The sequence below is a fragment of the Bombus pyrosoma genome, linkage group LG13 (genome assembly GCF_014825855.1).
Source record: "Bombus pyrosoma isolate SC7728 linkage group LG13, ASM1482585v1, whole genome shotgun sequence".
NCBI classification, from domain to species: domain Eukaryota; kingdom Metazoa; phylum Arthropoda; class Insecta; order Hymenoptera; family Apidae; genus Bombus; species Bombus pyrosoma.
The window spans coordinates 10,775,195-10,790,083 of record NC_057782.1 but is presented as its reverse complement, the minus strand read 5'-3'; the positions used below and the strand labels follow the sequence as shown (position 1 = coordinate 10,790,083).

Below are 14,889 nucleotides of genomic sequence, written 5' to 3'. Positions count from 1 at the left end.
TAACGTGTAATATTATCATTGAACGAGTAACATAATTAATGCGCATTATCCATCATTGTGAGAGGTATTGCAAGAAGTAAGCGCATAAGTAAAAAGGATAAGTATGCGAAAGGCGTGTCAAAGATATGTCTCCTCCTACTTTTTGAAACCTTACAGTACATACTTACATATTGATAAGAGAGAACTGAAACGAAATCGTAAGATATTTTCCTTTGAGTATCGGAAGTTGACGAGGCAATATACGACCGTCCTCGTGTATTGTAAGAAACGAGACGAGCCGCGAATAATGTTTAATTGCAAAGACCACATTTTCCCAAGGACAAACGTGACTACTTATTTATCAATCTGTCTATCATCGTACTATGTAATTACTGGCGCGAGCGTGCACGAAAATGAGATCTCCGACTTCGTTAAATTCGTTTTATCGTCTCTTTGTCCTTCGTCGGCTATAATAAATGGAATTTTCGATTACTCGCTTCTTGCATAAATTGAAACGCTTTGATAACGGAAACAAGTTAACTTGACGTTGTGTTAATTACGACACTGATTATAAAATTATCCAATCGCAACGACACATCCAATCGCATCCAATTACAGCTATTATGCCCGGAAGAGAATCAAAACGTCAAATAAGTTGATCCTTTTGGGGCTTTAACCTTGACAGGTTGTCAGGGGCCAGGTGGAAGGAAGGAAGAACGGAAGGAATGTGCGACGAGTCGTGACCAGCGGAAGGCGGCCAGTCGACGATACATTTCCGGTGGTCGGCGGCCACTTGGAGCAAGTTTGCCCCTTGATCGTGGACAATAACGTGGGCGAGGACCGCTCGTTACACGCTACATGCCCACGAAGGATATGGATAGACGAGCGTCCTCAGCGCAGTTGGCATTCGTGACACGCACCATCGATGACATGAGCCACCATGGGATCCATCGCTTCGCCGCACCGCACCGCACCATGTCGCCAGGAATTACGATTCTCTATAGGCGCATTTATGCACCGAAATCGACGACGAACCCCGATGTCTCCACGTACGTGTCGAAACGTTTCATTTTATTATTACACATTTCTTGTTAGAAGAGTCTCTGAGCGTCGAATCTACGAGATGGAGAATCGATTCGAGGGAAAGATTTGATATCCTCGGGAAATATTTTATAATATATTTTTCTTAATATTATAGTACTTGCGCATATTCGATATCAGAGCAATTATTTTCTCTCTCTCTCTCTCTCTCGATGAATCTTTGTATTAATATATCTAGCTATCGCCATATTGTTGCGATAGTTGAATCCGACGATTAACGCGTATGGAGAACCACCGAAGCAAAGGGACGAATTATTTCGTTGGCTTCGAAATAACCGGAAATAGGATTCCGAATAAATTACGGTCGGTTAATCGAAAGTGGTTCCTCGAATCGCACGAGGTATGTAATATTTAACCTTTTGGTCGCTCCATCAGAACACTTTAATCTTGTAAAAAGGATCGGGAGAGCTAGCCACGCTAAATCATCCTCCCTCTTTCACCTTATCGTGACCTATCAAATATCATCCAGACATTGATTTCAGAGATTGCACAAAAAATAGAGTTTCGTAATCGCAAGAAAAACTTTGCGCAGAATTTATGTAAACCCTGTTAAAGCGTATAGAGCAACTTGCGTGTAGAAATTTTTATGACTCGATCAATTTATAGATACGTTCACCGCCAAAAGGGTTGTCAGGGTTTGTTACTGCCATTTTATAAGCTATACCTTGTCGGTAATATTTCCGTGAGATACTTTACAATTTCGCAAAAAGTTGTAGATCCACAGAAATGAAAGAAATTTCGATGTGGAAACTTTAGTTATTAAATAAATTAAAATCCTCCTTACGTCGAAAGGTTCGCGGAAGTTCCTGTTCGAGGGATATCGAACAAAGTTATAAAATTTATTTGCACGTAACTCGCCTCTGATACGTATTCATAAACTCTATTATACCGTCTACCATCGCTGCTGTTCGTTATTGACGTATAATCAATGAGCTTCGATGACGTGATAGCCACACGAATCCATTGCACAATGTACAGCTAAGTATACTGGGAGAAACCGTGAAATAATTCTTATTTTATTCGAACACGACGTTTGCTCGTGCTAAAATAACATAATAGACAAATAGAAATGCTTAAGGAAGAGAAGTAATAATAAATTCTACATAATATTTAAATTAAAAGGTATGTACGATGATCCGTTTTTACAGAATTATGCAATTCTTCAGTTCCAAAATATCGAGAAAATTCTGCATATCTACCAATCACGAGTACGAATATATTCTCTTGGATGGAAAAGTTCCTCTTCTAAAATAATTTCCATTCTGGCTATTAAATTTCTTGGTGCAGCGTAGACCTGCGTACGCGTCCGCTTCGGAAGAAACATCGAGAAGTTTAATTTAAAGGATCTTTTGTTTGAACACGATTTGAAATTCACGATTCTACCGAGGATCCTTTCGATCGTAGCAACGTCGGTATCGATAATGCGAGATATCTCGTCGTTCGTCTTCCCTCTATCTGTCGGATCGAGTTACTCTTCTTCTTTTTTCCCCTATCCGAGTTTTACTTTTTCTCTTTTTAAGTTTCCCTTTTCTCCCTATTCTCAATCGTCCCATACTCTTCCCTCGCATAGATTCTCTCGCTTCCTTTTTTTCCATTCTCTTCCTTTCTTTTTCTTCCCTTTATTACGTCGTGTCCCTTTCTCATTTATTATCCCGCCCCGCTCTCTCACACGCTCGTATCGCGACAGCTCTCTCCTATATTTTGTTATATTTCGTTTGTCTGGCCTTGCAAGCCCTTTTCTTCATTATCGTCTTTTCGTATCTGCTCTTGTAACAATAATAATTTCATTGCATACGTTATTACATATATTATACAATATGTATTATCTATATTAAACAAGTACGTCTACGACGATAATATAACTCTATACGTTTTCAACTTGTTTCGCGTTCTAAATTTCACGTTTCTTCAAAACTCCGTCTGCTTACACTTAAAAATTCGGATTTACCTCTCCTCTCTTCTTTTCCTTCTCGTTCTTCTTTATTTCTTCGGTATATAAAGTTTTTTTACGTCTCGTAGCAAACTTTTTCCCTCTATTGTTTCTTTCGTGCAACTTCATAGTTCTCTCTTGGTCTTTTTTATTTTTCTAGGTCTTCCCTATACGTTTGCTGCTCATTCTATATTTTCACGCCATTTACTTTTCTTTTCAAACTCATTATTCCATGTTCTACCGTTTTATCTCGTCGAATATCTCCCCTCTTATCTCGATCATCCTCCTTTTCATGTTTCCACTTTCTTCTTCTCTGCCTTCTTCCTATCGCGTCAAATTTGTTCCGTTCTGCTCTCTCTCTCTCTCTCTCTCTCTTTGTCTGTCTGTCTGTCTGTCTATCTGTCTGTCTCGGTTCGTGCATTCTTCCTCGCCTTCTATCACGCAAAAACCCTTTCTTCCCTTGCCGCGGTTCTTGTCTCGTTAAATTCCATCGTCTCGTCCTTTCGGCCACCCTTTCGCGCTCCTTCTCTGTTCTCCTTGGCAGGCTTCCCTCTCTGTTTTCTGCCCTGTTCACCCGTGTCTCCCGAGGGAGTGCCAGGAAGCGGCGCTATTAGCTGGCGTAACTCTAGCCTTGTCCGTCCGAGGATAATTGCGCGGGCTAATGGTTCCTTTTTTCCTGTTCGCCTCGGAGCATCGACCAGGTAAAAAGACGTCTTGCGACCTAGGAATTTAAACACGCGCCACGAGGGAGGTCTGACCACGATATCCTTTCGTTACTGGCTCCGGAAGGGCTTCCTCTTTTGCGTACGATCACGGAATTCGAAAACAGATGCCCGGTATTCCCGGCGTATCGCGGTTCGTTTCCCTTTAATTGGCCGGCAGACTGTCGGTTGCGCCTCGTGCTTGCGGAAGAACAATCTCCAACGAGATGGTCTGAATTCTCTCACGGATGTCCTTTTACCAAGTCGTCCTTTCTTCTCACTAGACGATTCCCTTCTTTGTTTTATTTTATCCACGCCTATGTCATTTACCACTTGGATTGCTCGATTCGATAGGAGAAATTGGGCCGATTAGACGGAAAAGGGCACGTCTCGCCGATTTCAATGACCACGAAATATGTTGTCATGTAATTAGCGAAATTGGAAAATGTTCCGTTGACTGTAATCGTTCCATACGTTAACGTAGCGGTGTTCCGCTTGAAATTTTCAAATTCGTCGTTAAAATTAAATAAGATATTGGAATGTAAATCGACCAGCGAATTTATACGTCGATTTTCCCATAGCAAAGGCTCCAAAATCGTATTTATGATACATATCACGAACTAATGAGATCGTACAATTGCGCGACACTGCAACGCCGATATTTCAAGTGGCGCGCTCCGAGCGTAGCAACAATCGGGTCCGCTATACTTTTATAAATACAACACGGAACTGTCGCGACGTACTATTCTCGCATTAAATAATTAGCCCGACGGGTGCGTGTAAATAATTAATTTGGTCTCGTTTCTGAATGAACGTTAATTAAAACGGCAGAGAGGAGTGCGGCGAAACGGTCGGGCCCGGAATTTTCAACGGTGCCATCGGAAGTCGAGCAGTCGTTATCGTTTCACCGAAAACACTTGGCAAATAATTATCCATTTTTAAGCTACGCGGAATATGCGATTCCGAGCGCATGATAAAATTTTAATGAAACGTTAGCGCGACCGGCAAATTTCAATTATTAACGAAGGACCGTTTGTTAACGGATGGAGAGAGACCGCTTCCAGTGGGTTTTCTTGACAACGAAACTACTTGTCGATACGTCTGGTACATCGTTGAAGTGCCAACGAAATAAATAGACGCGAGCGAGGTATGACACGTGGTAAATTTACTAAATAGTAAATTTATCAAGATCTTCTTTAAGTTGAAAGCTCGTTAGAAACAAGTGTAAAGGCTTAAAAGAAAATAACGCAGCATTCGATTACACGGGTTATTCGGAAGAAAAATAAGAAACGTGGAACTAGAATCGGGCAATCTTCGGACGAGCATTCTCTCTCGGTGGTCTTGCATTACCACGAACCTCCGGATTATGGGAAGTCTCTGATTGGAGTTCCATAGGTACACGGAACGGTGTCGCGGAACCCGCCCAAAACCGGTAGCCGTATTACCATACAGATTGCCGTCGACTGTTATACTCACCGAACCGGGGAATCTATGAATCCGACTAATCATAAACGTACAACTAACCGAGGCTAATCTGCCGCGCGGCAATTCGGAATTTTACTGTCAGACCGAAATACGACCGGCATTCGAACGGCGAACGGGGAATGTTTTGAAGGCATCCCTGGAATATTACGATACGGTTAAGATCCGGGCATTGGGCTTGAAATGGTCCTGGGACAACCACCGCTGGATTTATCGACGAATTACAACGAACGGTACAGGCGTGTCGACGTTCATCGATGTACGCGATTATTCCGTACGTGTACGGCAGGTGTTTCGATGCTTAATTCGCCATAGAAAAATAATGAAAAAAGTTCAGGACGACTCTCTGTGAAAAAATATAGTATCGCGTAAAAGTTTCGGGTCGTTTATTCGATGAAAATTTTCAGAAAGAGTTCTCCAGCTGCGGTTTATCTTTTATCAAAATATTTCAAAAGTTAGGTCCCTGACAATTGCTGAACATCGAACGTTGTGCTTTCGACGATCCATTTGCTCAGACATCGCAATGCGTTTACTATAAAATAGAGACAGAAATGTAACATTAAAAGAAGACGTAAAACGAAGGAACAGAGAGAAAAAGGCGATCAAATATTAAATTGGCAATGTCTGCCTTGTTCTCCCCTCGTGACGACACGGTTGCTTGCCGAGGGTCGGCCATAACCCTCGGACATAACCGAGGAAATCACTTGGAAAATCCTCGATGAATTCACAATGAACCGGCGGTTGGTACAACACGTTCATCCGTCACGACACCCCGGAGAATTTCTCTTTTTCCAACCTACGTCCGCTCTCCAATCCTGCCTCTGTCCTTTTCATTTTCCTCTCGGCAGTCTAATTTTTTCTAATGCAAACTCCCCCTTTTTACATACTTGTGCCTCGACCATCGTCTTACCACTCTTTACCCTCTAACTAGTTTCTACGCCAGTCCATTTTCCAACCTTCCGTTTCCAGCTCATAGGATCTCCTCCTTTTTTCTTCCTCTTTTTTTCTTCTTTTTTGATTAAACGCAATAAGCAGTCGGAGTTGTAATTTCGAGGAAAACAGTTTTGAATAGAAAATTAAGAGCTTTCCGGAATATCATTTTTTCTGCTATGAAAATTACTCGATGAAATTTGATATTCGAAGAATCTACAGAGAGAGAAAAACGTTGCAAAAAATCGAATAATAATGCAACTTTTTTATGAACGTCGTCGTAGTCCAATAGGTCGGTGAGAGCTTCGGCAATATTGAAATTGCAGCTACTTTCGTGATCGAAATTCGTTCCCTTTTCATCGCTTGACAATACGCAAAAATTCACGCTTCGACGATCGGTTATTTCAGACGAGCACTTGCATCGTCGAATACAGGGATTCTATTTTCTAAAAAGGGCGAGGCTAACCACGGGATAAGGACAATTCGGTTCTATTCTGCTTCTTCCCCGCGTTTGTTTTCGTGTTCGTGTTCGCATTCCTTTAATTATAACACTTTCACACCCTACGAAATGCCTTAAAAGTATTAAACAGGTATTTTTCTACCATGTTCTTCTATCACGGACTAAGCCCGATGTAATATTCCGGCAGATCTTGAGGAATCCTAAGAAATTCGACGAATTAATCATAGAACGTTCGGTTCGACGTTTCCTTAAATATTCTTATTTCAGCGGGGCGCAATCGATTTCGCATTCTATCTTTCGTTCGTTTCGTCGCTAACGTTCCTCCGGTCGTTTTCCATTCTCCTTCCACCCTTTCTTTTTCACTTTCTTGCTCGTAGGAATGATGTCGTTAATCACCGGCTATTTTAATACGATCTCCCCTTCGTGTTCGCTCTCGATCGGACGCATTATATTTAGTGGGCGATCACGTGCACCGGTCTCAGCGCACCTTTAAAATGCATAATGTCGAACGGTAATAAGAAAATCCATTGTCGGGGCGAAACCGTGCATAATGACGTAGGAAATTAAACGAAATCTTTCATTCGCATGATCGTGATAAATTTTCTTAAAAGACTGCTCTTTCTGCGAAAAAGAATACCACCTCCTCTTTTTCTATCTATTTAAATTATTTTTTTTCGACCAAAGATTAACGTTATAATCAATATTATTCAGTTATTATACAGATAATTTTGATGTCGTGGACGTGCCGCAGCATGTTGGAAAGGAAGTACAAATATTAACCACAAGAACGACGACGAAATCACTTTTGGGATTAAAGATAGTCAGTCCCATGTTTCAAGCAGAACAGGCGCGGCAAAACATTTTTTGCATATAATATTCATTTTCTAATCAGCGGTTATAATTTCTTATTTTAATTGGCAATCCAAAAACTATCGCGTAACTTCTATAAAACATTCATTCGACTTCAGTATATGTAATTTTATGATCGATGATTATATCGATTTGGAACTATTAGACGGCGGTGTATATGGGTACTACATTTCGTTACTACATTTTCAAAGGTCGCTTCAGGTTATCAACGATTGCTGCACGGCCGTTCGATATCGCTTTTCGATTCCCTACCAAACCATCGAAACAACAGCGGCAGCAACGCAACACCGATAAACATCCTGCAACTCCATCGAGTCTCTCGACGTTCGTTCCACGTAACGCCAATCTCCGTTTCCATTGCACTGACCGGAATTCGCGTCGAATACAGGAAGTCGAGCGTAGAAACGCTCGAAAAACCGAACACTTACGTAACTTTTACCTTGTTCGGTGTAATCGCCCCTGGTGAAAGCTCGTGAGCTCCGTGGAAGCATAACCGTCCCGTTTATGAAACGTTTCACGGCGTAGATTTACGCCGATCGTGCCTTGAGAAACGAAGGGCGACACGCAAATTGAACGAACGTTTAGCGACGCTTCGTCGAGCGTGGCCGGCTGCAGGGTCATGTCAATATTTAAATTAATCCTCGGCCAGCGTGGCCAACTATGCCGTTAAGTTATATTCTCTTCGACGTGGCGAGAGCCTCTCGTCGCGATCTCTTCTCTTCACTCCGACGACCACCGAGTTTCTCTCCCACCCTCCTCCCTCGGTTCTATTAATCCTGCCTTCGTTGGCTTCCTGTTCGACCCGCGCGCCTCTGCTTTCGTCGTTTTTTCTCGAGAGTCAGCTTCGAATAGCTCGCTACGAAATAGGCGACCGATTCGTATTCCTATACTTTATTCTCCGTTGACAAGCAAAATTTCATCCACGAATTCTACTTCGATCATGGAGGACTTTGCATATTTATATTTTAGTCTCTCTCGTCGTACTTTGCATTTCCACTCGATACACTTTTTTTATATTTCTTCTACGCATCTCTTCCGAAACTTTTGTCTACTTTTAATTTCTTCGTACCTTTTCTCATCTCGCCACTCGGTTCTTCGATTCCCTTCTCCCGTCATACAATTTCTTTATTTCATTGTTTTCTCCCATCCTCGCTTTCTATTTCTTCCCCTTATTTCTTCCCCGCCCTTTCGCTGTCGTTACTTTTGCTCCTTTCATATTTGTCCTATTGTACAAAATAATCCAATAAAGATGGAGAAGAAGAGAGATACAAGTAAGAAAGGGCTGTCATCTTCTAGAAGCGGTTGAAACGAAAATAAACGAGGAACGGACTACTCCATGATTTTTATTTATTTTCATAATTGTTACAAAACTTGGGATCTTGTGTATCAACTGTAGTACATCTTCTCCACTTCCCTTCTCGTCACTCTACTTTCTCATTCTCGTTTCTACTCTTTTCACGTTCGTGCCCCGTTCATATCCTGAATTTTTCAACTATTTCCAATCCCTACGTCCCCTCTCGTTCCTTTTAATCTTCCTACCGCCGTCTCCCCCTCGTCCTCCGATTCCCTTTCGCTTTTCCAAGATTCTGTCTTTTCCCAATGTCTCAGCCGCTTCAATACCCATGGGATCATCTTTCCTCTCTCGTTCCGAGACATCGTCTTTCTCCCCGTGGCTTAATTTTGGAAGCGATTAACACAGCCCGCGAACCAAACCCCCGTTTCTGCCCTTATTGAACGTAACCCCGACCTACCGTCTTTTAGGGGAATCCAGTTATGAAAATGATCGTCTCGGATTAAGCAAGAAGTTTCACGTGGCGCCACATGTATTTTCCACGAAATATATCTCGTATATTTTTTAATTCTGTAGCTATGCAGAATGATCGTTCTAACGCGATGTACGATCTTTCGCTCGTTCGTGGCCACGCAATAAAATATATTATATATTTTTGACAATAACGAACATATAGAATAAAAAATCTTCGTGTTTACGTATAATATAAATTTATACGTTTTTCCTGTTTCAATTAAAATTGGCTTTCTTTCGAACTAACGAGGATTCGTTTCTCTATAATTTATCACGCGGCTCGCGTACCGATGAACGTTTCTCCATTCGATCCAATTTCATTTTTCCTCTATTTTTTAACAATCCGCAGAAATCGCTGACCGAGCGAATTGGAGATTTTTCTGGTCTACTTCGTCTTCGTTGATGGACAAAGCGATAGGACAGTTCGAATTTCGTCGTCGTCCCCGTAGTAATTCCATATGGGTGCGCGCGCGCGCCAGGAGGGACTTCTGCCAATCGAGTTCTGTCCGACTCTCGAATCGAATTACGTCCCAACGCGGCCGTAGTTTTTCCCGATCGTGCATTTATTTATCGGGGAGAAGCATCCGCTCGGTGTCGTGGCAAATTTCGCCCACGAAGCCAACCAGTTGGAAAAAAGAGGCACCGTTCTTCCGACGCGTTCCGGGAGAACATTAATTTCTTCGTTACTTTCCTATTTCCTGCACGTTGAGATTTTCCTGTCTCGCGTGCCCCCGACTCGTTACAACTCAGTGTAGAGCAATATTTGGCCTAATTAACGATTAACGATTAACGATTAACGATTAACGATTACAATTAGGATCAACTATTCAATCTTTGTTCGACTGAGCTAATTATTAGATCGTTAAATAATTTAATCAATGTTAAAGTTCGACACGCGTCTCTTATTTTCCATGTTATATATTTTTGCTTATTACGGTAACGTTATTTTATACGCATCGTCGTGGTAAACTTATTGGGAGATTTTAACGCGAAAACAGGAAATTGGTATAAACGTTGTATAAATATTCTTAACCCCAACAGTGGTACGACGTACTCGTTGCCTGCGGGCTATCAACACGATTAGCTTAACACCATCGACGACATGATAAGTCGAGGCGCCGGAAATTAGAAGATAACTTACTAAAACTGCTTTCCGATCGATTCTTGTCAGCCTAAGGCTATTTGCGACGAAGCCGTTTCGTTGGAAAAAGACCCGCCCATTATGCGTTATTTCGCTTCAAATAACTCCGAGGAACTAGCCGCGCAAAATACCTTTACACTACCCTTTGACCGGTTTTACCATTGTCAAGTTCATCCGCTCTCCATTTACAAAAATATTTTTTCTCTTCAACTGAAATTTTTCACCTGCAGCTAGATTTCGGTTCGTTCCTCTCAACATCGTTCGGCATCCTCTGTTTTTCCAAACTCTCGACACCTCTTTCCGCTCATTCGCTCTCGCAGCGTAACAGTTAAATCCTCGTAATAGCGTTGCTCATTCCGGTTGCAGCTTCTTCTCGTCGGTGCGCAAGTCACCTCCTACCATCCCTCTAAAACACTCGACCTTCGTGAACTTTTGGAAAGCCAGACTAACAGGCTCACCCAATTAAACACACGCCAGAAATCGTTGCCAAAATTCGAGTTGCTTCAACGTCGACCCCTTAATTCCCCGTTCCTCTCGCGTGTCTGCGGAGAAGGAAAAATCGTTCGCCTCGATCATCCCTTCACTCCTCTCCCCACTCCCTATCGAACGCAAGCTGTATAGACGAGGATTTTTTTTTCTTTTTTGAAAACTGCCTGGCCGCTGCTGCGTGCAACTTGTACGGACTATTTTAGCCAGCTGCGTTCGGTTCGATGTTGTACCGCGTCTATTGATCGGAGCTCAGAGAAGCATAGAGTTACAGGCCAGTGGCGTCGGCCTTTTCACCCCCTGCCGCCAACCCCTAACGTTCCATCGTTCTCTCCCTCCCTCGGTCGACTATCTACTTCTCTTTCTGGTCACTTCTCAGCCTAGCACGCTCTGTCTATTAGTTTCTCTGTTTCGCTATCTCCGTTATATATATTATATATATATATATATAACGTGTATATATGTGTGTGCGCGCACGTGTATATATATACATACATATAGATATTTCTCGCTCTCTCGTTCCGTCGCAGTGGCGAGGACTGCACTATCCGAATTCCATTTCCGTCCAATTACGATTCATCCCCGTTTCAAAGCGGCAGTCACGCTGCGTTCATCTGTGACGCGCGGTCGTCAAAAACGAACGTTTGTCACCCTCGTGCTCGTCATCATCGTCACCCTCTTGGCCCACTATTTTTCGATGACGAATGCTCGACTCTTACCGCTCGATTCGAAGGAACGTTCATCGCCGCCGCTAATGGCTGCGTGTCGATTCGAGGATCACGACTAATCGAGGGATGGCTCTTCGACCCTCTTTCGCGATTATTCTCGACTCTCTCCCGAAAGGAACAATAGGAACGAGGTGGTAAGGTTCCATTCAGAGACAGGTGTCGTTTAAGATCGAACGAATGGAAGGAAGAGAAAGATCTTGGGGTACTCGTTATCTTTTATCCCTTGACGACAGAACTTTCCGATCGGTCTAGAACATCGATCGTTGATCGCCAGGTTCGAAATAAAACTGAACGAAATTCCACTCGGACAAAGAGAAAAACAAGGGACTAAAAAGGATAGAAAAATTGAATACGAATATCATAGGCTTTATTCTGTCAGTTATCGTGTCAAACATAAAAAAACAAACTGTTTATATATTCAAAGTTCGAAATTTCAAGATCCACCCGTGCAAATCGATCGATGATCGTCGAATTTGTAAAAAAATTGTCACCCGAATTTCAATTATTCGCGAGAGGCAAGTCCATCGATATATTTCCCTCTCGGCCTGTTGAATTTCGGTCTTTTCACTCGATGATCATTTTTCGAAAAGCGAAGCGCGAAATATATGCGCATTCTGATGTTTTCCGGATCGGACTTGGATGCATGCACGCCACGAGCAAACAAAATCAACAATGCGATGTAAACGAGTTTCCACGACGAACAATTTCACCACTGCGAATCGACATTATCCCGTGAAACGTTGATTACGTTAACTGTGCGTAACTTAAAGTTGTATATTCTGATTATTATATTTTTAGCTTTATACGCTCTGACAACTTGCGATTGCTTCCTGCTTGCACATCTATAAGCGCCTGGCTTTCGCAGGCAATTAATCAAAAAAGATTCAGTCTCGGTAATTAGGAGAACATAATTTCTATGTCGCATCGAGTGCAATATGCATTGATATCCAATTTCAATGAAATCCTTCGCTCGAGCCTTCGGCTAACCAACGTACACGTTATAAATTTTTAGGCTGCTTCCCTTTCGCGTTTCATATACCAAACCAGTCTCCGCTCGAAACAATAAGATCCGATACCGAGAAGAATCGAACGATCCTCCGTTCTTTCTCCTTTTTTTTTTTATCTTTCATTCTGTTTACGCCAATTTATCGATGATATATCGTCGGACCCAATCATCCAATTAAGCGCCCACGCCTCTGCTTGCGTCTTTACTGAAAAAGTAAGTTGTTGATTGGCCGCCTACACGTATCGACCGACCGTCGAGCATAGTGTGGCTGTATTATCGATAATACAACGACATATTATCGATGAGCAGGTTTCGTTGATTTCCGGTGAATTATCGCCAACCACGATCGCCGATTTTGGTCCTTGTTCAGGAGCAAACCGTAATTGCGTTCTAGTACGTACTTCGTTCCCGAATTAGGTCGTGAAATTGCTAAAAAAGTTCACAGTCGTGGAACGAACCAAAGATGGAACAACAAGGGAGAATCGGTCGGATAGAGGATATTTTCGGTGCGACCGATTTTCATCGATTCGTTTTGCAAATTATTCTCGACCGTGTACAGTTAGCAGCGGCGAGCGAGATGTAATCTTCGGCGAAACGTCTGGCGAAACGCGAAAAAGTAACGTAAAAGACGGTAAAATTGATTCGGTTTTGGTAGAAATCGAACGCATCGGGCGACAACAGGAAAATGAAACTGCGCGAAAGCGAAATACATCGTGGAAGGACTAGGTTGCAGCTGGCTAACGGCACAATCGTGTTTCTGTCTTGCTGTAACTGTAAACGATCGTCGCTCGAGCAACGAGCAATTGACGTCCGGCTTCGCGACAATTTCCACCTGATGCCGATACATATTCGTTTTTAGTTGGATTATGCTGACCGCGTTACGGCCGTTTGCCCTGGTAATCTGGTGCGCCCTTTGCCAATACCGACTGGGAATTTGCGAGCGCTCCGATCGATAATAATTGATTCGAGATTACCAAATCGGCCGTGCCGCCCCAGTTCGTGATTGGGGAACAGATGCGCGCCACGTTCGATCGAATCCAGCAGAAAAAATCGTGTTAAGTGCTCGTCGCGTGGAAATTACGGGGTGAGTAACCATCGCTTCGCTTCGCGCTTCGTCGCGAACCAATTGATCGACTAAGTTAGTTTTATATCCAGATTGTTTTCAGATTGTTTCGAAAGTTACAAAGTGTCGCGAGCGCAAATTTCGTTTGTAACTGAAGTAAAAGATGACGACTTGAAACGAAAGAATAAAAAAGATTATCGAACGACAACGTATAAGGAGATAACGATACTTGCCCGGTACGATAGTTCGCAGGACCGATATTATCGTGGAACCACGATCGACTACCACGATAGATATTGTTCCGCAGGTTAAGCGATACAATGGCGAACGAACAGAGCGTTACAGATTTCGGGCAACGTTGGCTGTTTTCGCTGTTTCGAATCGTTGGCGAGACGCAGTCATTAAATCGAAACGCGGCCGCATAATACGGCAGCAATTTAGTTTCGCGGCGAAGTTTATTGCACATCTTGCGTCGTGCACCGCGAAACGCACCGGTAACAGATGGTCGTTGTGGATACCGAGTGTTACCATAAATCATTATTAGCCTGGATGCAATAAGAATAGTCTCCGTGCATAATGAATTCCATTAGACCGGCTGTGACTCGACGATTTCGCAAATCGAACATTTCCGAATTAATGCCCGTGGCACGTTCGCGATCTTTTCGTTGGTAGGATTTCGTATTAATTATAGCAAAAATGTAATATCGCGTGGTATATGTATCGCGTTTAATTTATAGTTGCGAGAGAAAATTAATAGTATCGTGATTAATTATTTGGTTATCGTCGATAATTTATCGGTTCTTTCTGGTACGTAATGTAATAGAATGGCGCCTTTTAATTTTCGCACGAATCATGTAATATCAAATATGGTACGCGGCATAAAACGGCATAAGTAATCCGATTTTCGCAATTCTCCTCTCTTTAAGTACATTCGTTATCTTAAGTGTCACTCGTAACTTCAAAGGACTTTGCGAGACTTAGGACTCTTGATTCTTGAGCGAAGAGCCTCTGCGACGGCACAATGCAGTCGAGTACTTTCATCCACGCACGTTTATTCCATTTCATTAACGCCAGATTTAACGATTGATCGGCTCGATCTCCAGCAGCAATGGCTCGATGAATCGCGATCTTGTTCACGGCAATTACCGCGCCGATAATTAGTGCAAATCGATGCATCTCGCCGCTTTGTCGCAGTCAGTCGCCGGAAT

General features: G+C 42.7%; 2 protein-coding genes and 1 long non-coding RNA gene across 4 annotated transcripts in view; 2 read left to right on the top strand and 1 right to left on the bottom strand.

Moving 5' to 3' along the window:
* LOC122574448 (spermidine synthase) overlaps positions 1-14,889 on the top strand; it is a 189,949-nt gene that overhangs the window by 108,866 nt on the left and 66,194 nt on the right. The window lies entirely within an intron of this gene.
* The window catches only part of LOC122574457, a 93,873-nt gene that overhangs the window by 39,243 nt on the left and 39,741 nt on the right, over positions 1-14,889 (bottom strand). The gene's annotated exons all lie outside the window — the stretch shown is intronic.
* The window catches only part of LOC122574450, a 68,057-nt gene that overhangs the window by 46,516 nt on the left and 6,652 nt on the right, over positions 1-14,889 (top strand). Inside the window, exon 2 of the mRNA XM_043742076.1 lies at positions 665-1,028. Within this exon, the coding sequence (XP_043598011.1) occupies positions 838-1,028 (191 nt within the window). The 5' untranslated portion in view covers positions 665-837. The remainder of the gene's footprint in view (positions 1-664; positions 1,029-14,889) is intronic.